We start from the raw sequence: 18,003 nt of genomic DNA, 5'->3' as shown, positions 1-18,003 counted from the left end.
TGTTAGAAATATGATACATAAAAGAAAATAAAATTTAATGTTTGACAGGATGACAAGAAATGGAACTATATTCTAATATGTTAGACAAGTTGACACAAGAAAGGAACTATAATTCAATTTGTAAGATAGGATTACAAGAAAGGTACTTATATTAAAAATATTCAACAGGATTGCACAAGAAAGTAACTATAATTTAATATATTAGACAGGATGACAAAAAAAATGTCACTATGTTTTAATGTTAGACAAAATGATAAAAGAAAGGAACTATAATTCAATTTGTTGGATAGGGTGACAAGAAAGGTACTTAGATTCAATATGTTTAACATGATTGCACAAGAAAGTTAACTGTAATTTAATATGTTAGACAGGATGACAAACAAATTTCACTATATTTTTATATGTTAAAGAAAATGACACAAGAAAAGAACTATAATTCAATTTGTTGGATAGGATGACAAGAAAGTTACTTAGATTCAATATGTTTAACAGGATTGCACAAGAAAGTAACTACAATTTAATATGTTAGACAGGACGACAAAATAATAGAACTATATTTTAATATGTTAGACAAGATGACACAAGAAAGGAGCTGTAACTCACTTTGTTGGATAGGATAACAAGAAAGGTACTATGATTCAATATGTTTAACAGGATTGCAAAAGAAAGTAACTATAATTTAATACGTTTGACAGGATGACACAAGAAATGAACTGCAATTTAATATGTTAGAAAGATGACACAAAAAAGGATCTATAATTCAATTTGTTAAATAAGATGACAAGAAATGTACTATGATTCAATATGATTAACAGGATTGCACAAGAGAGTAACTTTAATTTAATATGTTAGACAGGATGACAAAAGAATGGAACTGAAATTTAATATGTTAGACAAAATGACACAAAAAAAAAGGAACTACAATTCTATTTGTTGAATAGGATGACAAGAAAGGTACTTAGATTCAATGAGTTTAACAGGATTGCACAAGAAAATAACTACAATTTTATAAGTTTGAAAGGATGACACAAGAAAGGAATATATTTTAATATTTTAGACAAGATGACACAAAAAAGGAACTACAATTCAATTTGTTAGATAGGATGACAAGAAAGGTACTTAGATTCAATATGTTTAACAAGATTTCACAAGAAAGTAACTGTAATTTAATATGTTAGACAAGGCGACACTAAAAGGGAACAATAATACAATTTGTTAGATAAGATCAAAGAAAGCTACTATGACTCAATATATTTAACAGGATTGCACAAGAAAGTAAGTATAACTCAACATGTTTGACAGGATGACACAAGAAAGGAACTGTAATTTAATATGTTCGACAAGATAACACAAGGCACTATAAATCAATAAGTTAGACAGAATGACAAAAGATATGAATTACAATTTTATATGACTGGCATGATGACACAAGAAATGTACTATAATGTAATATGTTTGACAGAATGACATAAGAAAGGAACTATAATTCAATATGTTCGACAGTATAACACATAAAGGAACTATGACTTATGTTTGACAAGATGACACTGGAAAGGAGCCATAATTAAATATGTTCGCCATGATAAAAAGAACTTTAATTCAATATGTTACACAGAGTAACACAAGAAAGAAACTACAACTTAATATGTTCGAATTGATGACACAAGAAAGGAATTATAATTTAATATGTTTGACAGAATGACACAAGAAAGCGAATATAATATAATGTATTGCACAGGATAACATAAGAAAAGAACTATAATTTAATGTTTTCCAGAATGACACAAGAAAGGAACTTTAATTTAATATGTTTGATAGAATGACACAAGAAAAGAACTATAATTTAATATGTTAGACAGAATGACAAATGAAAGGAACAATAGTTTAGTATGTTTGACATGATAAAAAAAGAAAGGAACTATAATTTAATATGTCAGACAGGATGACACAAGAAAAGAACTATAATTTAATAGGTTGGACAGGCTAACACAAGATATAAACTATAATTCAATATGTTGGACAGGACAACACAAGAAAGGAACTATGATTTAATGTGATAAAGGATAACACAAGAAAGGAACTACAATTTAATATGTTATCCAGGATAATACATGAAAGGAACTATAATTAAAACATTTGACTGTGACACAAGAAAGGAGCTATAACTTAATATGTGTGACAGAATGACACAGGAAAGGAACTATAATTTAATATGTTTGACAAAACGACAGAAGAAAGGAACTATAATTTAATATGTTTGACAAAACGACAGAAGAAAGGAACTATAATTTAATATATTAGACAGTATGACACAAGAAATTAACTAGAATTTAATATGTTAGATAACACAAGTAGGGAACTATAATTTAATATGTATGACAAAATTACACGAGAAAGGAACTATAATTTAATATGTATGACAAAATTACACAAGAAAGGAACTATAATTTAATGTGTTAGACTGGAAAACACAAGAAAGGAACTATAATTTAACATGTTAAACATTATAACACAAAAAAGCAACTATAATTTCATATGGTATACAGAATGATACAAGAAAGGAACTATAATTAAATGTTAGACAGGATGACATAAGAAAGGAACTATAATGCAATATGTTAGACAGGATTACATAAGAAGGGAACTATAATTTAATATGTAGGACGGGATAACACAAGGGTACAACTATAATTTAATATGTTAGACAGGATAACACAAGAAAGGAACTATAATTTAATATGATTGACAGGATAACACAAGAAATAAACTATAATTTAATATGGTTGACAGGGTGACACAAGAAAGGAGCTTTACTTTAGTGTTAGACAGGATAACACATGAGAGGAACTATAATTTGATATTTTAGACAGGATAACACAAGAGAGGAACTATAATTTAATATGTCTGACAGGATGACACAAGAAAGAAACTATAATTTAATATGCTAGACAGTATGACACAGAAAAGGGAACTATAATCTAATATGCTAGACAGTATAAAAAGGGAACTATAATTCAATGTTTGACAGAATGACAAAAGAAAAGGAACTATAATCTAATATGTTAGACAGGATGACACAAGAAAGTAACTATAATCTAATATTTTCGATAGGATGAAACAAGAAAGGAACTATAATTTAATATGCTAGACAGGATAACACAAGAAAGGAACTATAATTCAATGTTTATCAAAATGACACAAGAAAGGAATTATAATTTGATATATTAGACAGGATAACACAAGAAAGAAACTTTAATTTAATATTTGAATGAATGACACAAGAAACGAACTCCAATTAAATATTTTTGACAGAATGACATAAGAAAGGAATTTCAATTTAATATGTTAGACAGGATAACACAACAAGAGAACTATTATTTAATGTTTGACCGAATGACACAAAGGAACAATAATTTATTATGTTAGACAGGATAACACAAGAAAGTAATTATAATTTAACGTTTGGCAGAATGACTTAAAAAAGGAACTATAATTTAATATGCTAGACAAGATAACACAAGAAAAGAACTATAATTCAATGTTTGACAGAATGACACAAGAAAGTACCTGTAATTTAATATGTTAAACAGGATTTCATAAAAAGGAACTATAACCTAATGATTGAGAGAATAGAAAAAGAAACTACCTTAATTTATTATGTTGGACAGGATAACACAAGAAAGGAAATATAATTCAATGTTTGACAGAATGACACAAGAAAGGAACTATAATCTAATATGTTGACAATATGACACAAGAAAGGAACTATATTTTTATACGATAGACAGGCTGACACAAGTAAGGAAGAAGAACTGGAGATATTAGACAGACAGACTCAAGGAAGCGGCCCCCGAAGATAGGTTAAAAGGTTAGAAAGTGTGTGCAGTTAAGGACAAAGGGATGCTACAAAGAAACTTCAGTGCACCCAGTTTGGACAGTACTCTCTCCGTGGGTCCGAAAGTATACTGATACTGTTCTGTTATAATTGAATAATTCGAATCGTATATCTACGAATATCAATCAATCGTGAAATTGGTTATATAATTTATTTTAAAAAAAGGTCCACTGTAGACATGCATTAACTTCATCACTTTTGGCCTCTTCCGTCAAATGCTATTGCATTAATATAAATAGCAATAATAGAAATACGCTACCCCTATTCATTTCCTAGCAATTTGATTTCAATCTTTTAACAAAACAACATTAGACATTTTGTTTTTAATATCACCTATAAAATTCATTATAATAATATTTACCCTAAATTTCTTTAAATTTCTCCATTATCCTACCTGTGTGAAGAGGAAGGCAATAAGACGTCTGCAGGCATCCTTCAGGATGGTCTTAAGCGTGGACGTTTGGCGATTCCCTTCGGCGGTGCCCCTTCTCTGTTCCCTGACCTGCCTCTCGTAGACCATACGGGCGTACGCCGTCTGCATGGTGGCGACAGGCTAGGGAAATCAGGTGTCTTGAGGAAGGTGGTGTCCGTGCCCGTATCTCAGTGTTTCAGACGACACCGTGACTTAGTTTTCTGCTGCCACAGTATTCTAAGAGAACTGGTCTCCGAAGTCATGTTTCTTTGCATCACTTCATAAGCGACTTCACTCTTGGATGTCGCTTACCTCTAAAATTGCTACTGATTTAACACGCTATCATTTGGATGTCTCTTCCCATCTAGTACTATTTATCCATTTCAATAGGCCTAACCATAGTGTCAAATAAGGTTGTCCTCTTCTCATTATAGGTAATAATTATCAATGACGTTAATTCTACCAGAACACCGAGAGGACAAATTAACTTATTTCAATAATAATTATCGTAACAGACTCATGTTCTCTTAATATATTTATTTCCTTCCGGTAGAGTTGCGAATGACATCAATATATTGCTGTGATCATTTAATAATAATAATAATAATAATAATAATAATAATAATAATAATAATAATAATAATAAATAATTGCTTCAATCTGAATTACTGAACCTTAAAAGCGTTCGACTGTAACTACAAAATTTGAGATAAAAGATACAGAGTGTTTCTCATAAATTTCATTTGCATAACGAAATGCAACCACTAAATAAACACACACACACACACACACACACACACACACGTATATATATATATATATATATATATATATATATATATATATATATATATATATATATACTTATATAAGAAAAACGGCATACATCTTGTCAAATTAACTCATTAATTGCTGAACCGTGCAATAACCTCTGTGCAGTGTCTTCTGTATTAATAGTTATTATAGGGGCAATCATTTATCTATCTGTATATATAAATATATATATATATATATATATATATATATAGAGAGAGAGAGAGAGAGAGAGAGAGAGAGAGAGAGAGAGAGAGAGAGAGAGAGAGAGAGAGAGAGAGAGAGATTTTCTTTAGAATCCGGCACAACACCCTGTGCTTAATAAGTTTCTGCATTATGTTATCACAATGAAAATAAATATCATGGCAATACCATATATAATAAAGATATATGGGTTAGATAAAATCTCATTTAATTTTGAGTTAAAAGTCAAACTGCTAGGAATTTCCACTTACGTCGATATAGAAATTTACAATAACCGAACATTCTCAAAATATAATTTTCATATTCAATTCGCCACTTATCAACCACACCTGACAATAAATACAATTTCGTTCTATATAATTTTTTTTTGAAACTCCGCAAAATTGTTATTTTCTTTTCATTCACTATACCTGGATTGCATTTACACTACATATAAAAACAAACTTGAAAAAATAAATGAGAGAAAAATCTAGTCTCTCGAAGAGGGCGCGACTGAAATGGCCTAACAAATATTATTGCCGCCACTGCTCAACGGACACTGAGTCAGTTACTCTCGGACTGAGTAACTTCACTGCTCATTTGCTCAAGCCAGTGTTGCCACTTCTGGTTTTGAAACCGGGCTGCAGGATCTTCCATAACGCGCTAAATCATTTCTTGGGAGCGCTGTGATATTTTAAAATGCCACAGTAAATTAGGCAAAAAAGTTTATGTTCAACTAAGAATCAGATACAATTGTTCTTAAAAAGGATATTGAATAGAGTAAATGAAAGTCTGATTTTTTATCGCAGAACGAACCAGATATAGCGAGAAACACGCTGAAATGGCAACTCTGGCTCAAGCTGAAACTGGTTGACAGTCTTGTTTCATGTGATAGGTTCTAACAAAAGTGTTCTCGCCGATTTCCATACGCTTGTTTCTTAAAAAGAAAAAAAAAAGCATTATCATGAATAATTTAATTGATTGCGAGCTACATAATTACCTATCACAGTGTTAAAAGATCGCCAATCCGTGATTTGAAATGCAGACAATGAGTACAGAGGTATATATTTTTTTCCATCAAGCATTACACGTACAACAAATGCGTGGTTATTTGGTATATGGAAATAATGTAACCATAAAACATTGGCACATATACCAAGACCATTTTCCTTTTTCATTAACAAATAAAAAACAAAAAATAAGATAAACTGTTCCATAAATTAGGGGCAGACACCCAACACAGAGGCTTGGGAGGCTATTCAGCACCGAAGTTACACTGACTTCCTTTCACGGGGTCAGTGTACCCGGTTAGGTTTGTTATATACACACACACACACACACACACACACACACATATATATATATATATATATATATATATATATATATATATATATATATATATATATTTGTATTGTTACCCTTTGCGTCAATAGGCGTAGATGATTATATATATATATATATATATATATATATATATATATATATATATATATATATATATATATAATCTTCAGCTGTAACTAGTCCCTACAAGACAAAAGCCTCAGACATGTCCTTTCACTAGCATTTCCTCGCCAGTTTATATACGCAAATTTTCTCAGCTCGTCAGTTCATCGTTTTCTCTTCCTTTCCTTGCTTCTTTTGCAACCTACAATATAAGGACCCATTCTATTATTCTTAATGTCCGTCTTTTATCTGTTACTATCATTATATGTCCTGACAATGTCCATTTCTTTTTCTTACATGTTGTTAGACTCAAGACGGAATAACATAACAATCACTAGTTTCCCTCACTGTGACGTCACAGGAGCACAAGGACTGGGCGATGCACTTGTCACCAGTTTTGTAGTTTTTTCTCTCTCAAAACATGGTCAAATGGTGATATCTGACATCTCTGATGAAATCGTGTAAAATAACTGAAAATACCATCTCAGCCAAGTAGTGAATTTTCTTTTTATAATTTCGATACTTTTATTTATGCAAATAAATTTTAATTAACCAACTTGATTGATCTATTTTATAATTTATATATGACTGACCTATTTTTACGTTGTTACCGAGCTTAAAATGTTTCATATATCTTGCTCGTCTCTTATATGTAGTTTGCTTGTTATTCACTTATTTCCTTTCCTTACTGGGTTGCTTCCCCTATTGGAGCCCTTGGCCTTGTCCTATTCTGCTTTCCCAACCTGGGTTGTGACTTGGCTAATAATAATAATAATAATAATAATAATAATATCCGAATTATTCAAAAACTTTGAACATTAGCAACAGGAGTAGGATCAGTAAATTAAGCGCACTGCCCAGTTGACACGGAACAGTGACGTCACAGTGAGGGAACCGAGCGACCAACGGTCTCGCCTTAGGTTATTCCATCTTGGTTTGATTATCCTCTAATTTCAGTTTATTCTCGAATCCATGTTGCTCTTTTTCTGTCTCATAAGTGTTATTCACATCATTATCATCTCCATAGACCTTTGAGTTGTAACTAGCTTATGTTCTAAGGTTTTAGTAAGGCGCAGAGTTTCTGATGCACAAGTTAGTACTGGTAGGACTATCTCATTAAATATTTATCGTTATAATTAAAGTGACATTTTACTTTTATAATCTCATCTTGTTTACCAAATGCTCTCTATCCTATGCTTATTCTTCTTTTATTTTGATCTCGTCCTGGGGAAACACTTACTGTGTGCCCTAAGTACCCATAATTATTAACAATCTCTAGAGCAGGGGTTCTCAAAGAGGGGTCCCTGGCAATTTGACAGGGGGTCCGCAAATTTTAAAGAATTTAATGGTGGATGCAGCCAATTTCCGTGACAGCCATCTGGCAAAACTGATGGAATGTCAACCCCCGGCAACGTACATCCAGCGGCCGTCAGGGGTGTATGTATCATGAGTTGTCGGGTAAAAAAGACATTTTTATTATCTTTGTGTATAGATTATTTATGCAATTATTTTTTTTATTAACTATTATTTTGTGTTTGTGTATGTCCCCCTTTTTTGATATCCAGGGATATCTCTATATTCAACAGTATATCTTTTTTCTTTTCATCTGCGTTCCTACTCGATAGCTGTGCATGTGCCTGGTAGTATCAATAGTGATTCATTGTGACAGCAGCCTGGTGTACCTTTGGTAGGTGTCATCATGGACAAGTTTGTAAAACGACCGGCATCCAACGTTACGAGTGAACTCGGCGAACCATCGAAATCATCAGGAAAAGTCAGGATAAATGACAATAGCTATATTGAATTCGGCTTCATCGAAAACAAGGACGAGAAACCAATGAGTAATCTGCCTGCGGGTGCTTTCTAACTATGCTATGAAGCCTTCTAAACTGAGGAGACACCTTAATAAGAAACATCCGGATTGTGCTCAGAAAAGCAAGTCCTTTTTTAAGCGCAAGAGAGAGGTGTACCACCAACAACAAATTACGATGACAGGATTCACCCCCATTCCTCAAAAGGCACAGCGAGCCTCCTACCTGACAGCGCAGAGGATAGCCAGAAGCAAGAAGCCCCACACAATCGGAGAGAAACTGGTGCTCCCCGCAGCGGTAGAGATTTGTGAGGTGATGGTCGGAAAAGAGGCCGCAAGTACTCTCAAAAGTATACCGCTTTCAAATGATAGTGAGAAGAAAGATTGGAAATATGTACTGTGACATAAAATCGCAACTTGTGACAAGATTGCGAACGTGCCCTTTCACTATTCAACTCGACGAGTCCACTGACGTGTTGAGTAGCATCCAGCTCATTGTGTTCGTTCGTTATCCATGGGATGGACACTTTGTTGAGGATGTTTTGTTTTGTAAAATGGTGCCTGGATGAACAACGGCTGAGCAAATATTCAATATACTTGATAATTTCATGACAGAAACAAAGCTAAATTGAAAGAACTGTGTTGCTGTATGCACCGATAGCGCAGCTGCTATGAATGGCCGCAAGAGTGGGGTGGTTGCAAGGATAAAGAGGATGAATCAGTAGATCGCAGCTACACACTGTATGCTGCATAGGGAAACTTTTGACTCGAAAGACATGGCAACTGACTTGCACTGTTCTTAGCACTGTTGTGCATGACATGGTGAACTATGTGAAGTCAAGGCCACTACAGTCTCAGCTGTTTTCCCAGCTCTGCAATGAAATGGGTGCAGGACATGACACAAAACTGTTCCACTCCGAGGTACGATGGCTCTTCCGTGGGAAAGTTTTACAGCGGGTGTTTGAACTGCATACCGAACTGTGTGACTTTCTGAAAGATAACAAGCCCACCACTTAATGCTTCTGTCTGACCCAGAGGGGGTAGCCCAGCTTGCCTATCTTGCCGACATGTTCAATATATTGAAGGAGCTCAATTTATCCATGCAAGGTGGCTACGCCTCTGTCTTGGAGGTCAGCAATAAAATCAAGGCCTTTAGGGGGAAAACTGAGATCTGGAGAATGCGAGTCTTGAATGGGATCACAGACATGTTCCCACAGTTCACACAGTTTCTGGACAAACAAACTATCAGTCGAGTTGGTAAGAAATCAAATCTACGGTCATCTTACCGCACTGAACGAACATTTCAATTCATACCCCACTGATCTCGACACCGATGTCTGGGATTGGGATTGGGTTCGGGATCCATTAGTTACCAGTTCATCAGCACGTGGTCTCAGTGCAAAGGCTGAGAAAGAACAGTTGGAGCTGTCATGCGATGGGAGCCAGAGGATCCGATTCTATAAAAGTGCACATATAGACTTTTGGGCTTCCATTAAAGAGGAATATCATGAACTCTTTGCTGCAGCTTCAAAGGTTTTGCTTCAATTTCCCAGAACTTATCTCTGCGAGGCATCTTTCTCAGCTCTGACAGCCAAGAAAACCAAGTACAGGGCTCGGATGCATGTGGAAGATGACCTAAGAGTGTGCCTCTCATCCATCCATCCCAGGATAGAGAAGTTCTGCACTGGGAGGCAGGCCCATCCTTCACATTAATAATGAACAAAAGACATCTGATATTGATGAGAAAGAGGGAGAGGTAATTTCTGGAAATATTATTCAAGGGAATTTCATGGATGTTTTTGAACACTTATCTTTGGATTACACATTATTTGAATTGTTGTCTTATGTTTTGATATTATCAGAATTGCCAATTAAAGATGGAGTTACACTTACTTCTCAGTTAAGGTATTTATTTACAGCTTTCCATTACAGTTGATATTATGACAGTGTGTGCAATATATATATATATATATATATATATATATATATATATATATATATATATATATATATATATATATACACACACACACATATATATATATACATATATATATATATATATATATATATATATATATATATATATATATATATATATATATATATATATATCCTGAGGGGAACACATGTGAGGGGATCCTCAGCTGATTTTCTGTAATAGAAGTGGTCCTAGGTTGTTGTCTCTGCATCTTCATTGAACATCATCTTAGTTTTACTCATATTAATTTTCAGTCCTACATTTCTGTTTTCTCTATTCAAATCTTCTATCATCTTTAGTAATTCCTCCCATGATTCACTAAATACAACTATGTCATCCACAAATCATAAGTTGTTAAGGTACTCCCCGTTAATTTTAATTCCAATATTCTTAAAAATTTCTTCTAGGTATGATGGGAATAATTTAGGAGAGATGGGGGTCTCCCTGTCTAACTCCTTTCTCAATTGGAATTTTCTCAATATCTTTATGAAGCTTAAACATTGCAGTACTTCCTGTATAGTTATCTTGAAGTTTCCTAACATTAGACTCTTCTATTCCTTGTTTTTGAAGGGCTTTCATCACTGCTGAGGTTTGACAGAATCAAAAGCTTTCTCATAGTCCATAAATACTATACATGGTTGTTTGTTAATTACATGGATATGGGCAGTTGTTGCACATCCACTTCTAAAGCCTGCCTGCCCTCTTGGTTGATTAAAGTCTAGCCATCTTTCTATTCGGCATAATATGATCTTTGTAAATATTTTATATATTACAGAGAGTAAACTTGTTGGGCGATAATCATTCAGGTCTTTTGTGTCTCCCTTTTAGTGAATTAGTATAATGATAAATTTTTTTTCAAGTTGTACAGTAGGTATATAGAGCATTCTTGAAGACATTTGGTGTAGAGTTCATCAAGTTTTTCTATTATGGAATCTCCTCCATCTGTTAGGTTGGCAAGGGCATCAGCCACCCGTTGAGATACTACCGTTACAGAGTTATGGAGTTCTTTAACTGGTCAGACAGTACTATAGTGGATCCTTCTCTCTGGTTACAGTTCATTTTCCTTTTGCCTACAAATACACCGAATAGTCTGGCATATTCCTTCCTTATTCTCCACTGTTCTCATACTCCTGACAACACTGAGATTACCTAGCAATTATTCTTCTCTCAAAAGGTTAAATACTACACTGTAATTGTTCAGTGGCTACTTTCCTCTTGGTAAGGGTAGAAGAGACGCTTTAGCTTTGGTAAGCAGCTCTTCTAGGAGAAGGACACTCCAAAATCAAACCATTGTTCTCTAGTCTTGGGTAGTGCCATAGCCTCTGTACCATGGTCTTTCACTGTCTTGGGTTACAGTTTTCTTGATAGAGGGTACACTCGGGAACACTATTCTATCTTATTTTTCTTCCTCTTGCCTTGTTAAAGTTTTTATATTTTATCTAGGTAATACTCATTTTAATGTTGTTACTGTTCTTAAAACGGATTTTGAGCACAGCCAAAAATCTATTTTTGGGTGAGAGTGCCATGTCGTCCTGATGGAAGGTTCCTTTAGGTAGCTTTCTAGGGGATATTTGCTATAGTGATACTCCGAGAGAATTAAACCAAAGGTCTCCAGGATTCTAACTCCTGGTGCGAGTATCCAACTAAGGATATCGCATAATATCAGTGGACGTATTTTTTAGATACGACACATAGCAATCTTCACCCCAAATAGATTTAACTCTTTGATGTATGGGGGGAAGAGTGGCGAAAAAAAGGGGGTGCCGTTCTAGGTACCCGGTGGATCTCCTATCCGTACTACTACCAGCCGCCATTCCTTTACTTGTCTTTAAGCAGGAATAGCCGCAGATAAGAGTAGTTTCGGGTGGGGTCATCAAAAGGGTGGGTCCATAAGACGACAGGGCACTCACCCAAAAATATTTGCTATGCTCAAAATCCGTTTTTTTGGGCTCGTCCATGTCGTCCTGATGGAAGCACACCAGAGAATTAACTTGAAAGTACTATATCTGTGGGTTGTGTGTGTGCCTTCTACCTTGAATGGATTCCTTATCTGGTCTCCTAGATCTAAATATGAAATTCCAGTTAACTGTCATTTCCACTAAGCCTGGAACAGGCTTAGTGCTTCCTGCCCCCTGCAGGGAAAGTGTCGACTTCGACAACAAGGATTCAAGGTTTGTATTTCCGTAGGAACAAAAGGGAAACTTTTCAGAGGTTACCTTTACCTTGGAAATCTGTACTGATTCAAGTTATCTCTCTATATATAGGGATAAATAAAACTCTGGCATGTTTTATTTAAATGCAACTGAGGTGTCAAAAATAAGACGCAGATACATTTTGTATCTTTATTTTGCAACTAAGTTATCAAATGTAGTTACAACAAAGTAAGAATCTGATCCAGCATTAATACATATCAGGGTTCATATATTGACCTGTAAAGGAAGAATATATATAATTTCATATGAAGAGAATAAGAAGAAGTTTTGGAAAGAAGTGAAGAGAGTAAGGAAGGCTGGCGCAAGAATTGAAGATACAGTGAAAGATGGAAATGGAAGGTTGTTAAAAGGAGAGGAGGCAAGGAAAAGGTGGGCGGAATATTTTGAAAGTTTGCTGAATGTTGAGGATAATAGGGAGGCAGATATAATTGCTGTTCCAGGTGTTGAGGTGCCAGTGATGGGAGATGAGAATGAGAGAGAGATTACAATAGAGGAAGTGAGGAGAGCACTAGATGAAACGAGAGTAGGAAAAGCATCTGGTATGGATGGTGTGAAAGCTGAGATGTTGAAGGAAGGGGGTGTGACTGTACTTGAATGGTTGGTGAGATTGTTTAATATGTGTTTTGTGTTGTCAATGGTACCAGTAGAATGGGTTTGTGCATGTATTGTACCACTATATAAGGGTAAGGGAGATGTGCATGAGTGTTGTAATTCAAGAGGTATTAGTTTGTTGAGTGTAGTTGGAAAAGTGTATGGTAGAGTAATGATTAATAGGATTAAGGATAAAACAGAGAATGCAATCTTGGAAGTACAGGGTGGTTTTAGAAGAGGTAGGGGTTGTATGAATCAGAATTTTACAGTTAGGCAGATATGCGAGAAATTTTTAGCAAAAGGTAAGGAGTTGTATGTTGCGTTTATGGATCTGGAGAAAGCATATGATAAAGTTGATAGGGAAGCAATGTTTAATGTGATGAGGTTATATGGAGTTGGTGGAAGGTTGTTGCAAGCTGTGAAAAGTTTCTACAAAGGTAGTAAAGCATGTGTTAGAATAGGAAATGAAGTGAGCGATTGGTTTCCGGTGAGAGTGGGGCTGAGACAGGGATGTGTGATGTCACCGTGGTTGTTTAACTTGTATGTGGATGGAGTGGTGAGAGAGGTGAATGCTCGAGTGCTTGGACGAGGATTAAAACTGGTAGGCGAGAATGATCATGAATGGGAGGTAAATCAGTAGTTGTTTGCAGATGATACTGTACTGGTAGCAGACACAGAAGAGAAGCTTGACCGACTAGTGACAGAATTTGGAAGGGTGTGTGAGAGAAGGAAGTTGAGAGTTAATGTGGGTAAGAGTAAGGTTATGAGATGTACGAGAAGGGAAGGTGGTGCAAGGTTGAATGTCATGTTGAATGGAGAGTTACTTGAGGAGGTGGATCAGTTTAAGTACTTGGGGTCTGTTGTTGCAGCAAATGATGGAGTGGAAGCAGATGTACGTCAGAGAGTGAGTGAAGGTTGCAAAGTGTTGGGGGCAGTTAAGGGAGTAGTAAAAAATAGAGGGTTGGGCATGAATGTAAAGAGAGTTCTATATGAGAAAGTGATTGTACCAACTGTGATGTATGGATCGGAGTTGTGGGGAATGAAAGTGATGGAGAGACAGAAATTGAAAGTGTTTGAGATGAAGTGTCTAAGGAGTATGGCTGGTGTATCTGTATCTCGAGTAGATAGGGTTAGGAACGAAGTGGTGAGGGTGAGAACGGGTGTAAGAAATGAGTTAACGGCTAGAGTGGATATGAATGTGTTGAGGTGGTTTGGCCATGTTGAGAGAATGGAAAATGGCTGTCTGCTAAAGAAGGTGATGAATGCAAGAGTTGATGGGAGAAGTACAAAAGGAAGGCCAAGGTTTGGGTGGATGGATGGTGTGAAGAAAGCTCTGGGTGATAGGAGGATAGATGTGAGAGAGGCAAGAGAGCGTGCTAGAAATAGGAATGAATGGCGAGCGATTGTGACGCAGTTCCGGTAGGCCCTGACCGCGGAGGTAGCAGCAGTAGGGGATTCAGCATTATGAAGCTTCATCTGTGGTGGATAATGTGGGAGGTTGGGCTGTGGCACCCTAGCAGTACCAGCTGAACTCGGCTGAGTCCCTGGTTAAGCTGGAGGAACGTAGAGAGTAGAGGTCCCCTTTTTGTTTTGTTTCATTGTTGGTGTCGGCTACCCCCCAAAATTAGGGGAAGTGCCTTTGGTATATGATGATGATGATTATCGGAATAATGCCACTCAATGGAGATGTGAAATCAAATCTGTCTGACTTGCTCAGATTTTGGACATGCGTAAACACTGTGATGCAAACGTTCACACGGCACTGGTGTTATTGGTCAGATTTTGCACCTATATAGAATGGTCTGTTAATCACTGTAATGATTTGCCCTAGAAGGTACGAATACCCATGCACCCGATACACTGTTGAGTCCTAAAACAGTCTGCTGTTCATCGCAGCACTAAACGACGGGTTTTATGACACTACCCGCCGCCACCACAAAGTGTTTTATTTCATGTACTTGCTTCGCATAGTGTTTATAGAAGACCCTAGATGATTTCCAACCAGTGTATGAGCGCAGCCTCTCAAAGTCAATGTGTTGAAAGAAATTCAACTTTTCTTGGATCGTGACCTGCGGGTGTACTGTCAGTATCCGCTCTGCGAATAAAGTAAGTGAGCTTCGCTCTCAGATATCTTAGGGATAGGTTTGATCCTGAAGTTTCGCCTCTGAAAAACTGTCCTCCCTTGAAGTCTGAAGTTCTTTGAAGATAGACCTTAAGAGACACTACTGGGCATAGAGAGACATCTTCCTTCAGTGGGCAGATTCTCTAAGGACCCCACCTCTTAGTGGGTAGCTCATTTTTGGCAAGAAAGGCAGGATCAGGAAAAAGGCTCAATTTTCTGTCTAGGAACTGAATGTGGCCCTCGTTTCTGGATAAGGCCACTATTTCACTAACTCTAGTCCCTGAGGCTATTGCAAACAGAAAGATGACTTTCTGTGTTAGATCCTTTTGAGTACAATCCTCACTGTTTAGGTTCAAAGCATAGTGCAAGACTTTATCCAAAGACCACGTAAGGGGCTTTGGTGGGGTTGCTGGCTTGAGTCTAGTGTACGCTTTGATATCTTATTGAAGCTTTCACTTATAAGGTCCACCTCAAAGGCTTACAGAAGTGGTCTAGTCAGGGCCGAGTTACATGCGGTAATCGTGGTGGAAGCTAGGCCTTGTTCGTGTAGGTATGTGAAGAAAGCGAGACGGAAATCTATCGATATTTCTGTTGGTTTCCTTGTTTTCACAAAGGACACCCATTCCTTCCATGACGATGCATATTGTCTCCTAGTCAAACTTGACTTATATTCTTCGATGCAGTCAACTTTATCCGAAGATATTCCAACTGTTTGTTCGCTGCTAGGGCGAGAAAATCATGAGATGTAGGTTGTTGGTTCTCGAGGATGAAGTGTAGACAGTCGACTTCTGGACCAGTTGGGATAAAACTGGGTTCGGTAGAGGAAACAGCTTCAGTTTCAATTCTAGAACTAGAGGGAACCAATTGCTCTTGGGTCATTTGGGGGCCACTACTGCAGCTGTTCCTCTGATGGATCTTAGCTTGTCGAGGACTTTTAGCAGGAGATTGGTTGGTGGAAACAGGTAAATGCAATTCCACCTGTTCCAGTCGAGGGACATGGCGTCTATCGCTTCTGCTTGAGGGTCCGTATAAGGGGCTATGTAACGAGGTAGTTTCTTCTTGTCGCTCGTTGCGAAGAGGTCGATCTGCAGTTCCGGGACTTTTTCCGAGATGAAGGAGAATGAGTCTGCGTCTAGGGACCATTCTGTCTATCGGCTTTCGCCTGGATAGAGCGTCAGCCGTCACATTGCGAAACCATTGTAGGTGAACTGCTGATAAGTGCCATCCCCTCTTTCTTGCCAGGTAGAAGATGGGTAATATCACATGGTTGAAGTGAGGTGATCTCGAGCCTTGTCGATTTAGACATTTTACTATCACTTCGTTATCCAGGACCAATCTGATGTGGATTGCTCTGCGAGGGGATAGTTTCTTCAATGTCAAGAAAACTGCCATAGCTTCCATGATGTTGATGTGAAAGGTTTTGAACTGGTGCGACCAATTTCCATGCACTTTTCTCTCATGAGAATCGCCTCCCCATCCTTCCAAGGAGGCGTCCGTGTGTATCACCACTGATGGTTGTGGTGGTTGCAGGGGAATTGTCCGTGCTAGGATCTTGGCTGTTGACCACGGCCTTAACAGCGTGCACAATAGGGTCGGGGTCAACCTCAGTTGATCTCTTCGAGCGTTTGATGCGTATCTTCTCCAGACTCCTGACACATCTTTTAGATGTGCTATTAGCACCAGGTTTGTCACTGCTGCAAACTGGAGAGAGCCCAATACTCTTTCCTGGTGGCGTCTTGAAATCCTCTTGTGACGGATTAGTCTCTTGACAGCTTCCGCTATCTCTCTCCTCTTCTTGGATGGAATGGAGAGGTGGTGTGACTTTAAGTCCCATTGGATTCCTAACCATTGGAACTTCTGAGCTGGAGAAAGGCGAGACTTCTTGCGACTGATCTTGAAGCCCTGCTGCTCCAGGAACTGGATCACCTTTTCGGCTGCTTGCAGACAAGTAGTCTTAGATGCTGCCTACATCAGTCAATTGTCTAGATATGCTACCACTTGAACTCCTTCGGAGCGTATTGTGTCTGCTAGCTTCATGAATAACCTTGGGGCTGTGTTCAGTCCGAAGGGCATTGCTCTGAAGACAAATTTATTCTTCTGTAGCTTGAATGCTAGGTAGGAGGAGAAGGGGCGGCTGACTGGCAGATGCCAGTAAGCGTCTGCCAGGTCTATTGAGACTGTACGCCCCTTTGGGTAGAGAGGTCCTTATGTGTTGCAAAGTAAGCATTCGGAACTTGTTGTTCTCGATGAACTTGTTGAGTGGAGACAAGTTTGGACTGACTCTGAGTTTGTCTGAGTCTTTCTTGGGAACACAAAACAGCCTTCCCTGGAATTTGATGGACTTCGCTTTCCTTATTACCTTCTTGTTCAAGAGTTCTGGGGTATATTCGTCTAACGAGGGGATGGAGTGTTGGAAGAATTCTGGAAAACGGGGTGGAGTTCTGTTCCATCTCCACCCGAGTCCATTCGTGATTAGGCTGTGGGCCCAAGGATCGAAGGTCCAGCGATCCCGAAAGTGGTACAGTCTGCCCCCT

General features: G+C 37.3%; 2 protein-coding genes across 3 annotated transcripts in view; one reads left to right on the top strand and one right to left on the bottom strand.

The window, feature by feature from the left end:
* Positions 1–5,849, bottom strand: part of LOC137630235 (TWiK family of potassium channels protein 18-like) — a 95,179-nt gene extending 89,330 nt beyond the window's left edge. The window contains exons 1-2 of one of the 2 annotated variants that reach the window (XM_068361693.1): positions 5,735–5,849; positions 4,290–4,885 (exon numbers count right to left, since the gene is read on the bottom strand). In XM_068361693.1, coding sequence (XP_068217794.1) covers positions 4,290–4,436 — 147 coding nt within the window. In that variant the 5' untranslated portion in view covers positions 4,437–4,885; positions 5,735–5,849. The remainder of the gene's footprint in view (positions 1–4,289; positions 4,886–5,734) is intronic. The other variant, XM_068361694.1, reaches the window with a different exon arrangement.
* Positions 5,850–9,753: 3,904 nt separating this feature from the next.
* On the top strand, positions 9,754–10,275 carry LOC137630368 (SCAN domain-containing protein 3-like). The gene has a single exon (XM_068361798.1). It carries the CDS (start codon positions 9,754–9,756, stop codon positions 10,273–10,275), a length of 522 nt encoding a protein of 173 aa, XP_068217899.1.
* The last annotated feature ends 7,728 nt before the right edge of the window (positions 10,276–18,003 follow it).

This window comes from Palaemon carinicauda, chromosome 38 (genome assembly GCF_036898095.1).
Source record: "Palaemon carinicauda isolate YSFRI2023 chromosome 38, ASM3689809v2, whole genome shotgun sequence".
Classification (NCBI taxonomy): domain Eukaryota; kingdom Metazoa; phylum Arthropoda; class Malacostraca; order Decapoda; family Palaemonidae; genus Palaemon; species Palaemon carinicauda.
The sequence above is the reverse complement of the archived record's forward strand: the minus strand, read 5'-3'. Positions and strand labels throughout refer to the sequence as shown.